Source organism: Schistocerca nitens, chromosome 2, assembly GCF_023898315.1.
Source record: "Schistocerca nitens isolate TAMUIC-IGC-003100 chromosome 2, iqSchNite1.1, whole genome shotgun sequence".
Lineage (NCBI taxonomy): Eukaryota > Metazoa > Arthropoda > Insecta > Orthoptera > Acrididae > Schistocerca > Schistocerca nitens.
In genome coordinates, this window is record NC_064615.1 from 736,608,297 (window position 1) to 736,620,477 (window position 12,181).

The following is a 12,181-nucleotide window of genomic DNA, read 5'->3' on the forward strand; positions in this document are numbered from 1 at the left end:
TCATGGATTTTCTCTGCCTCGTGATGGCTGGGTGTTGTGTGATGTCCTTAGGTTAGTTAGGTTTAAGTAGTTCTAAGTTCTAGGGGACTGATGACCATAGATGTTAAGTCTCATAGTGCTCAGAGCCATTTGAATAGTTCAGTGCAGGTGCGCGCACTGGTCCATCATGTGGCATCCGCATCTGATGTTCAAAGAATAAGAAGAATTTATCGACTTTGACAACCATACGCACCATGAGCCGCGTCTACAGCACACTACCCAACACCTGAGAGGCCACTGCGAAAGCATATGATACATATTTTTTAAGAAAGCACCTTTTGCAGACGTGATGTAAGCAACAGGCGTCAGTAGGAGTCAGCTACACACCGCTTCAGCAGTAATAATAATAATAATAATAACGGAAGGTAGCGAGGATCATTTTAATCCGCCAGCAAGGGCGTTGCACAATGCCCAGTAGTATTTGGCAGTAGCTATCGTCTACGACCTGCTGCTGTTATCGGGAGATAAAGGAGCGATGCTGTATCGAAACGCTTCCGGCCTCTGACACGTATAGCAGCACTCTGCAAGGTCGAATTATAGATGGTTCTGTGCATTTCATACAGACACGAGTTTTGTAATCTATTAATTACGGACCGATGGATAACATTATGCGTTAGACCACACACGTCAAACACAGTTTGTTGTTGATGATAAAAACGTATGAGTAAAGACTCCAGACGACAGCAGTTTTCCAGATAAGTTCGAAGTATTTATGTGAGGCCAGGGATAGGGTGGAAGCGAATTTATTTTCTGTATGCATGAAATTACGCAAAATGCATACTAATGGATGAAAATCACTTTAAAGACACCCGCACTACTTTATAGGAAGAGCGTAATTGTTTATTTAAATAATAACACATTACAGTAAAATATTACGCAAAGGGTAGTGACAAGAGGTTGCAAGATAACTGACAGAGGCAGTGGACGATCCTGGCGTTTCAGACCTAACGTTGATATACCGTAGGAAGTAATATTTGTGCTGACAGCGTCTTAGAGCATCGAAAGCCAACGTGCCATTCACTCTCCACCAAAACATTCAATGTTATATGTGTCGAAAGCAGCGAATTTGCCACATCGTCATAATCCTTGATTAATAGATCTGATGGCCGGCTTGTAAGAGAATGTGAAAAAAAAGCATATGTAGAAGTATTCATGTTTTCTTTGCAACGGAACTTACTGACAACCATTCAAGAATAAAAAAGTTAATGGTGCGGCACCTGAAACGCCTAGATCTACTCATAACGGAAAATCGTACCGTGACAACATAATATACTCAACGTGTAGCCAAGGAGTACATCAGGTACAATGTCGTTAGTTGCTTACTATCTCTGGGATAACGCATATCACATTCCACGTACCGCGAGTGACCCTCTTATATGGCATCCGCGCCATACAGCGGATTGGAACACTTCAAATATTCGCGCACCGAGTAGGGTACTACCAACCCGAGACCCTGGTACAGGCCGCAGGAAGCTCTCTAGCCGCCTTTCATGGCGGCCCTGCAAGGATGATGATGATGATGATGATGGTTGGTAGGTGGGGTGCTCAACTGCGTGGTTATCAGCGCCCGGGACCTGCAGAGACAGTGCTGTTTTTGCTGTGAAAGTTGCCCACGCCCTCTCTCTACACCAGTCACCTGACTGGTGGTACGCTCAAGAAAAAAAAAGATGAGTAACACCACTTGTCCAGTACCCAGTTGCCCCTTCTGGGGCTGACTAAAAGAAACCAGATACTTTCTGGAGTTACTGTGAGGTAATTCAAAAAGTTGAGAGATGTCTGTGCTTATATCCATGTTTGGCAAACGGATGTCCACTTAGAAACTACAATGACGGACGAAATATCACAACACGAAGAAGGAGTTGTGCTACATAAGCAAAGGGTGGTAGGCGTGTTTCTACATTTGAAAAATGACGTCTATTCAAATTTAGCGTCAGTCGCACCAGAGTGGCCAATATGAGGGTGCAAATCAGGTTTGTTTTAAATTCATGCTGTAACGGTCGAGAGCGTTAGTTACCTATGAGATTGGACGTGGTGACCTGGTGTTGTCAAGAATGCCTTTAAGGAGATAAAGACGCCATTATCAGGACCTCAATGAGTTTGAAGGAGGTCGTGTAACAGCGCTACGAAAATCTGGATGTTCCTTCTGCGGCACTACAGTAAAGTTTGACTGAAATGTAGCCACTGTACATGCCTACTGGCAGCGGTGGTCACAAGAATGTACGGTCGCAAGTACATCTGGATCCGGACCGCCACGTGTCACTACTGAAAGGGAAGACCGTCGTGTTCGGCGCATGGCGTAAGACTTTAGCGCATCGTACTCCATCTGCAGCAACAATATGAGCAGAATTTGGCACTACAGTGACACAACGAACCGTTAGAAATCGCTTACTTCAAGGATAACTGCGATCCAGACACTCTGTAGCGTTCATTCCACTGACACCAAACCACCGCGATTTGTGACTACAGTGGTGTCAAGACAGAGCTCATTGGAGGGCGGAGTGAAGGTCTGTTGGCCGGCCGCTGTGGCCGAGCGGTTCTAGGCGCTTCAGTCCGAAACCGCGCTGCTGCTACGGTCGCAGGTTCGAATCCTGCCTCGTGCACGGATGTCTATGATGTCCAGAGGTTGGTTAGATTTAAGTAGTTCTAAGTCTAGGGAACGGATGACCTCAGATGTTAAATCCTATAATGCTTAGAGCCATTTGAAGGTCTGTTACGTTTTCTGATGTGAGCTGGTTCTGCCTTGGTGCCAGTGACGACCATGTAATGATTAGGAGGAGGCCTGAAAACTACCTGTCTAGATGCTACACTGACTCGACCTATACGTGGAGTTACGGCCTGGTGTGCCATTTCGTATGGCAGCAGCAGCACTCTCGTGTTTATACCTTACCGAGTCTAATTTTTTTTTGTCAATGTAGTGATTCGAGCTGTTGTGCTGCCGTTCATGAACAGTATACAGGGAGTTTTTATCAAAAACATAACGCTCGCCCACATATCGCTGTTGTAACACAACATGTCCTACAGAGTGTCTGTCGACATGCTGCATTGGCCTGCTAGATCAGCCAACCTGCCACCAATCGATCACGTATGGGACATCATCGGACGACAGCGTCATCCACAAACAGGATTAACCGTCCCTTTATTGACGGACCAAGTACAAAAGGCATAGAACTCAGTCCCACCAACTGACATCCGGCACCTGTACAACATAACGCATTCACGTTTGCATGCTTGCATTCCACATTCTGGCCGTTACACCGGTTATTAATGTGGCTGCATTTCACATTTGCAATGGCTTCTGTAGCTCTTACATTAACCTGTGATTTTTACCTAGACTAATGTATTTTCAAAATTTCCCTGCTCTACACTAACTCTTGGTGCTGCGATTAATTTCCGTCAGTGTAGATGTGCGCCCTCTTCTCGAGTGAGCCTAAACGATGTTGCTCCCGAGTCGTAGTCAGCGCGGAGCTCTCGTGTGTAGGCTGTGTCCCGTATCTTCTGGACGACACGGCACATCTCAAAACTGGACATATGCACCTGACTGTCGCTGTGAAGTAACGCGCTTTGGACGTATGCACCGAACAGACGTGGTATTCATATGGTATAATTTAGTAGAATGCTAAGTGGGCATTAACGCATGTACCGGAGCGACATCAGAAGTAGAGACCTGCCGAGGTCCACCGCCAATGCTGTCGTTGCTCTCCACATGCCTGGGGTTCAAAAACTTAGCTGTGCCTCTGGATTACTTTACATGGAAGCGTCGGAGAGTCCTGTCAGGAGCACAAAGATCACATACCACTCTTATAACATGATAAGACTGTTCTATCAGTTAAAAACGCATGCGGCAAACGCATGGTTCAAAGTGAGCGGCTTGCTCTCTAGGCAGCCATTTATCTTCAGAAGATAGATACGAGAGGGCATCGAGGTGGGCAAACGGCCCAGCAACATGAACCGCAGTGTTGGGTAGAACCATCCTTTGTCTTGGCTGCTAGCAGTGGCTACTAGCTAGCATACGGGAGGACTCTACTCCCCCAGTTGCACCACGCTTGGCCGTAAATACTTCCGCGAAAATTATCCAAGGTACTTTCCCATCCCTACCGCGGTAACAACACACGTCACAAAAGCAGCTCCCTTCTGTGATACCAGTGTGAGCTAAAAAATGAATCCTAAATCACTGTCAATCAATAACATGAGCCTAGACATACTATTTTATAGGAAACTTCATTTACGTTCCGTTATGGAACTAACGGGGGCAGGCGTGAAGACGAAACGTCTGAGAGAATTATTTGCATTGTCCTAACTGTATTTCTCATACTAATGCAGACCCCTTGTAATAGCGACCAGAACGTTTTGACTGAATATTTTACATTATGATGTGACCCACAACCCACACTAACATTACAGAATATGTCGCCGTTTTCAGAAACCAACGAGTAACTACACTTTTACTGTTTCCCACAGTTCGTGTACTTCCAAGACACCCGGAAGTTGAAAGCTGGAGAGCGAACAAAATTACACCATATATGCCAAATATCGAGCAGTCACAGATAGGTCAGAGTAATCGACAGATTATCTACTCATCATCGTTATTCTTAATATTTGGGGCTAGCAGAACTTTAGACAATGATCTGGTAATTGAACGACAATTAGTCAGTCACAGACAGGTCGCAGTCGTAGGGCACACACAGTCTTATCGTGTGAGTCACACCGGAGATACTACATTAAGTGATGTATGTCGCAATCAAGAGTTCCTCGATAAGGTTGAGTATCCTGTGTAGATAAGTGGTATATAAGAACAGATAGTTATAACTAAACTGAAACGCGACCATCTCAGAAGCACCATGAACTGCCTCACATTGGTATTTGTCAGCGTAATACTGCATTCTTGCCTTTCACCATGCTTCATAAACGTAAGTTTCCTTGCTTCACAGAGTACTGTGATTTCTGTAATTCTCCTAGTTTTACTATTTTTATAGAGGACACAAACTGTAGTACAAACTAAGTGGAATCTTGTACTGCGTTTGCTGTTTCGCTAGGAAATTGTATTTGCAAAAAGTGGATAACTTTAGAAGGGATAGCTTCAGTCTGGAACCGCGCGACCGCTACGGTCGCAGGTTCGAATCCTGCCTCGGGAATGGATGTGTGTGACGTCCTTAGCTTAGTTAGGCTTAAATAGTTCTAAGTTCCAGGGGACTGATGACCTCATATGTTAAGTCCCATAGTGCTCAGAGCCATTTTAGAAGGGATATCAGTTTTGAAAGACGATAGTTGCAATAAAAGAAATTTAAAGATAATATATGATATCTAAAGAGGCAAATGCTACATTAAGCTGAATGAAGAAGCTGACGCAAATTAACAGGCTCCCTCTATTTTTGCCGTTTCTGTTGCTGACAGTTCAGTGTGACAATCGAAATTTCTTCCACCACGAAATTCGTACCAGCTACTTTTCAGTTGAAACATTCAGCAACACATACTGGAATAATGTAAGAAACACGTGGAGTAGCTGGTGAACATTACAGGAAAACGCGGCGTCTCCATTTTGGTTAGAAAGAGGGCTGCTGCAGAATTCCTTTTAAACGCAAACAAACATCAATAGACTGTAGTAGCCCTATTACCCTTTAGCACCGAAGATCGTGTTGCTTTGGTTGAGGCGTTCTGGAGAAATAGTGATCAAATCCCAGCATTCGCACGCCAATTGGTGTTTTTTCGTGGTTTCTGTAAAGCTTCTCAAGTGATTGCCAGCACAGATTCTTAAAATAAAACCATATCCTTGATAAACTTTCCATATTACCCATTAATGATATTTAATAAGCACATTTATGAGCCGAAGAATTAAGTGTTATAGTTACCACGCCAGTCACTGCAAAATATGTGAAATGAGTTTATTTCTTACAATAGATGAAGAACCCAAAAAATGAATGCCTGTTAGTCGTTTGTAGAAAGCGTCGATATTGTCGGATTATGAATCCTACAGCATTTCATGAGTGAGGCAGTATGATTTCATTAACCTGTTGAAAACAAGACCTATTCATTCGAAAAAAAGTCTTATTAACTGAGAGAGAGTGGGAAGGCAAATTGTCTCTCGTTCTACATTTTGGCTGCGTAGATTTTCAAGAATTCTCACTAAACAGATTACATTTGTATGAGTTATTTAAGGTTATTACATTTTCTCCCAGACTTCGCACTCTGCGAGAGAAAATTTAATACACAAACAACTGAGTTTAAGTGTTTGACGCGAGTTATCTCTTGGTGAATACTAGACGGTTTCACGTCCCGTCGATGACGAGGTCATTAGAGTAGGACAACGTTGTAGGAATGGGGAAGGATGAGTTCGGAATCCTGCTGTGTTCTTATCAGCGGAGCCATCCTGGCTTTTGCCTAATGCGAATCAGGAAGCCACGAGAAACCCAAATTTGGATTGCCTCGACAGGGATATGGACCGTCCTCCTCCTCAAGGCGATTCCCGTGCGTTACTACTGCCGCATCTCATTCGGTGGGAATTATAAGACACAAAATCTTTGCTCTATAAGACATATTTAATATCATCTTGAAAAAAAGTCAGACAAAGGACCGGTGCGTAAGTCTGTATCACGAAAATGTCAACAGCACCGATGCAAGTGAATTAAAAAATTAGATACATACCCTCTATTTTATTTGTGGTGGAGTGTGATTTAAGTCATCTTCATATATAAATCCTCAAAGCTCAGTCTATCTATCCAGATAAAACCTCTGTAGGTTACGGCAAATGCACTTTTTACTTGAAAAACTCAGGGCGAGGTAAATTGTCAGAATACATTTTGAAGGTTTGAGTGTACTCGAATTGAACTTCTCGACTGGGTAATAGATGTCATCACGTTCTGGAAGAAAGAGGTGAATACTTGTTCCCAGACGCAGACACTTGGGTCAGTTTGCATATTCCGTAGTGGACACTCGATGCAGACACAGAAATGCATAGTTGCGAAAGAGAGCCACATTCTGTATTTTCTCCCAGAAAGAAAGAACGTTAGAAAGTTGCACATAATTATTAGGTATTATGTTTGCATTGTGTAGCATTAGAACGAGTCTTTATAAATAAACCAGACATAAACAGTATATTATACCTCAATTGTATGCATAATTTAGGTACTTATACAGGAGGAACGTACATTTAATTTGTATTCACTGAGTGGTTTACGTCCGTTTCTATCTAAGAATGCCAATCTCTGTAGACTTGTAAAACATCTACACTAAGCTATGGAATAAAGTTTCTGTCATAAAATTTTTTAGTCGAGCAAACTGATATGCTGAATTTATGTCTTTCATCTATATATTGCATTTAGATTTATAGATGTAACATATAATTTCTTTTTCGTAAATTTTAAACTCAAATGAATGAAATGTCTAACACGTTTCTTACAGGCACAGGAATATGTGACAGTCAGTACACAAGAAGGAGATCTGAGAGGTCAAATCGAAACAACGTACACCAATAATACGATGTACAGTTTCAAAGGCATCCCCTATGCAGAGTCTCCAGTTGGTGACCTCAGATTCCAGGCAAGTCACTCATCTATAATGCGTATTATGCTCTCTTCCCGTTGCTTAGCGATAATGCTTGTTACCAGAAGAAATAAAAGAAAGAACGGAACATGAATGACACTGTGATTTTCTCAGAGATTTATTCTGATTGGAAACTATGGTTACTTCTAACATATTCGTTTTTTGATGAGAAGTAGATAGAGGGAGTAAAACAGTAGACGAGGAAACAATTAATGCCGCACTGGTGTTACACGGAGAATCTAAAAGGAGGACGTAAGGGCGTACGGACATCGAGCTGTCGATTTTTAAACATCCGTGCCTGCATATGAACCAGGGTTTACTTAAATGTTCGCATATCTTGTATAACGACAGAATAACCACGGAAGTACAGCACATGTACTTGGTGGTTATAATTAAGCTCTCGCTACTTCAGAGGACCCCCGTGAACAACGCGTGATCGTAAGACAATGAAGCTTTGTGGAAACGTTTGTGAAGATGCACGGAAGAGAAATAACGAATTCACCATTGAAGGAAAACATTTCAATTTCCACGTAAGAGAGTAACATTTGTTCATTATGGACTATATTTACGCCCTAGGTACAAACTTTGCTCATTGTGATGACAATCTGCATCAACGAAACCTAGAACCGCACTATAGATTTTATTTCAGAACAGTTAGTAGTTTTTTTCTAACTGTGGATGGTGGAACACTCAGCTGTAGTGACACAGCTTGTGGACTGACTGACGGGTAGAGTCCTCGCACTTTGTCCGGACCCATGTCGACTGTCTGGAACTGTAAATGAAATGAAATGGAATGTCATGTGGTGAAACGCTCTAATGCTTGTGTTTCAACCCTACGTCGCCGTACCAGTATCGAAACCTAACGGCAAATCATAACTCTACGCCTATAACAACGCAAACCCGACGGAGTACGGTCTGAACATCACTCCTGTAATGTTGGGTACTCATACTGTAAGTGGTTTTCTGTTTACACGGACTCAGGTAACGAAAGTTTGATTATAATCACTCTGTGCGTTTCTCAACGAGTCTAAATATGAACAGTCTTCAGGAGTAGGACCGTCGTGTCTCTAGCCTCACTGAACACCCCCCTCCCCCCCCCTCCCACCATCACTCCAACACACACACACACACACACACACACACTTCCGAAGGCTTTTCTTTCAGGAGCCGATTGCTGAAGGTTTTTGGGGCTTCACACCAAAGGAATGTTTACGATTATTTTGTAAACATAACTGGGACTCACCTTCAAGACCATGATCGTGAACTGATGCTCTGTTCAGTGCGTACGATAGAGCGCCCAATGCAGACGAAAATCATTATTGCAAGCCAGCGCACTGTTATAGTTTGTCAGCGCTGTCGAAAAAATATTGAGACCGTGGAAAAATATCGTTTTGATTTTTATCCAACGGGATTAGTTCCTCACTATACCTACATCTCGTCTCGCCTTTGACCTCACTACCACCAACCCTCCACCAACCCTCCGCTCCCCTGCACCGTGCCTTTCCCAAATACTTCACTCCCCCACTTCCACCGCTTCCTACCGCTATTCTACGAAAATTGGTATCCTTACGTAACATGTTGCAACGCAGTTAATACTTTTTAACAGTGGTTTAAAGGCGTGAGTGCCTTAATACGTACAGTCTGTTGAAACAGAATAACTATGTTTACACTGTACAGTGACTCATCATGCAGACTGAAACGAACCAGCAGTACGTAGGAAATAGCACTCAGGCTTTTTATAACAAGATGAATGTGCATACATTATGAAAAACAACTCAACTTACGGAACTGAAAGCAGCACAATTAGTATTTAAGTTGAAATACTTCCCAGGTTTACATGTACAATAGTGGGATAAATCCGGGACAGATGGCTATGATTTTTTCAATAGTCAGTTTCAAAACCTAATATAGAAGAACAACCTGAAACTTTCTGCATGTTGCTTTTTTAGTCCATAAAAAGAAAAGACGACTTCCTTTTCAAAAATATACCGAATTTCATATAACTAAAATTCTTTCAAAAAATGTGTAGCACTTGGTCATCTTACCCGAAAATCAGGGTCAGGTGGCCAGACATATAAGGGATAGATGGCCACAGAAAAAAAAAAAAAAACACTTTAAAATGAAAGAAAAAATTTTAAAAGCTTCTAACACTTTAAACGCGTTTCATTGAATCTCTTGATGTTAAAAATATTTTATAAGGCTTTTAACCGTCGATAAATTCTAACTTAAATAGACGTATCAATTGTATAAAGCATTTTACAATTCTTGAACTTTTTAATATTTTTATTGACTAGTTGGAACATAATAGTTTTATATTGAAACTAACGAGAAATCATCTCAATTATGCAGTTAGTTAAATCTAGAACTCAACGTAATTTATGAAATGAATGCTTACTTGTATTGGCTTATATTGATTTATGTTTTTAAAACTGCATTAATACATCGATAGAACTCCACCACTGCCGGTCACAAGTCCAGGGCCTCATCTCGCAAGTGATGAGGAAGGAGGAGGGGGAGGAGTAACACCTCGTTAAAATAGACCTGGGCCCATCTGGCTCCGGATGGTAGCACCCTGTAAGGGCCCCTGCCTAGGGTTACTAGGTGAAACCTGGTCAACGGTCTCAAAGGCGGAAGGGGAAGTTCAGATTCCCAACGGCGGAGAGAGCGGAAGAACTACCTCCAGGACTCACAATCTTGGTTGTACATTTTGTGGCCTTTGGGCCACACCCAAAATAACTTTCATCAATCATGGAAGTGTGTGATGTAAACTATTTTACCCAAGGTGGACGATCCACCGTACACCAGTACGTCAGCAGACATTCGGATTCTGGGGCGTGTGCAACATTGCACAAAGACAAATCGGAGTGTCTTGGAATCTCATCCAAATTTCAACATAGGCAATCAACGTACCTAGCAACTTTCAATGCAAACTCATTGTTGAAAACCGGAAAACTAAAACATCTAACAGATACGCTAAAGAACCACAACGTACTCATAACAGCCATTCAAGAACCACGATACATGGATACAGATACCTTCGATTCCGAAGGTTTGAGGATATACAAAGGGAAAGTGGGACCGAGAGTAATGAAAAGTGTACCACATCTTGGGACAGCCTTTACAATCAACAAACAAATCTTGAACTCAATAGTTGCCTTTGATTCCCAATCAGAAAGAATCTCAAGTCTTACATTCAGAAGCACAAACAAAATCTACACAATTATCAATGCACATGCCCCTATAAACGAGGATAACGGGAAAAACAAAGAAAGAGTGGAGGCCTTTTGGAATCATCTAGATCACATTATTCAGAAAATTCCAGATAAAAACATCATCATTCTTCTTGGACATTTTAATGCACAGATTGGTAAAGAAAAAAAGATATAAGAAAATAGCTGGAAACTATCCTGCACACAAGAGAACAAACAGAAATGGCGTGAGACTAATATAACTTTGCCAAGCACACAATTTAATTCTTAAATCCACAGCTTTCAAGAAACTACCACGAAGACAAAAGACATGGGTATCCCCAAATCCTAGCCTTGGAGAATTTCAACTTGATCATGTGGCAATCAAGAAGATTTCTAGCAAAGAAATCATGAATGTTAGGGTACTCAGGGGTGCAAACTTGGATTCAGACCACTACCTTTCTAAAATTAAGTTCAAAGAGATCCCAAACAGGAAACGCAGCATGAAACAAATTAAGGGTCGGAAGTATAGCACAGAAAAGATATCAAAATCAGATGAATTCACAAAAGCAACAGAAACCAGTCAGACACAAAGCTGGGGGGATATCAAGGAAAACCTCATTACTACAGCTGAACGGATAGCACGTAACAAAAAAAGTAAAAAACATGTCTGGTGGTCGCTGGAATGTGATGCCCTCATTGAAACAAGAAAACAGGCATGGCAAAATTGGCAATCACAGAAAACAGAAGAAAGTAGACTGAATTTCATTACAGTTAGAAAACTGGTAGATAAAAATATAAAAAGGATTAAGGAGACACATGAAAACAAAACTCTCCTCCAAATTGATGAAGTATTTGCTAAAAACAACACAAGAAGCTTTTACAGAACTTTGAAACAAAGGTTATCAAGATACAAAGCACCCACCCTCCAATTTCGAGATGTAAATGGGACCATCGCTCACAACAACACGGAAGACTGCAAAATACTAGCAGGCTACTTTGAGAAACTCTTGAATTGTGAACCCATCCTTGAAAAATTTGAATCCATCCCAAACAACCTTGAGAAGCCGGATTCAGAAACACCGACGACTGAAGAACTACAGAAGGTCATTTCAGAACTTAAAAACGACAAGGCGTCCGGAGAAAATCAAATAGCGGCCGAACTATGGAAAAAGGCTGACAAAAATGCAGTTACATCCCTAAAGTGTGCTTTCGATCAAATCTGGAAAGAAGAAGAGATCCCCGCAGAATGGAGAACAGCTCTCATCCACCCTATCCACAAGAAAGGTTTGAAGACAGACCACAACAATTACAGAGGAATATCACTGCTGGATATAACGTACAAGATTCTTTCTAAAGTCCTTTTGAACAGGGCAGAGCCGTAATTGGATCCGCAAATCGGGGAATACCAGGGAGTT

General features: G+C 41.9%; 1 protein-coding gene across 1 annotated transcript in view; it reads left to right on the forward strand.

Moving 5' to 3' along the window:
- Positions 1-4,845: 4,845 nt before the first annotated feature.
- Positions 4,846-12,181, forward strand: part of LOC126234598 (esterase FE4-like) — a 94,592-nt gene continuing 87,256 nt past the window's right edge. Inside the window, exons 1-2 of the mRNA XM_049943314.1 lie at positions 4,846-4,946; positions 7,435-7,572. Of these exons, the coding sequence (XP_049799271.1) occupies positions 4,878-4,946; positions 7,435-7,572 (207 nt within the window). The 5' untranslated portion in view covers positions 4,846-4,877. The remainder of the gene's footprint in view (positions 4,947-7,434; positions 7,573-12,181) is intronic.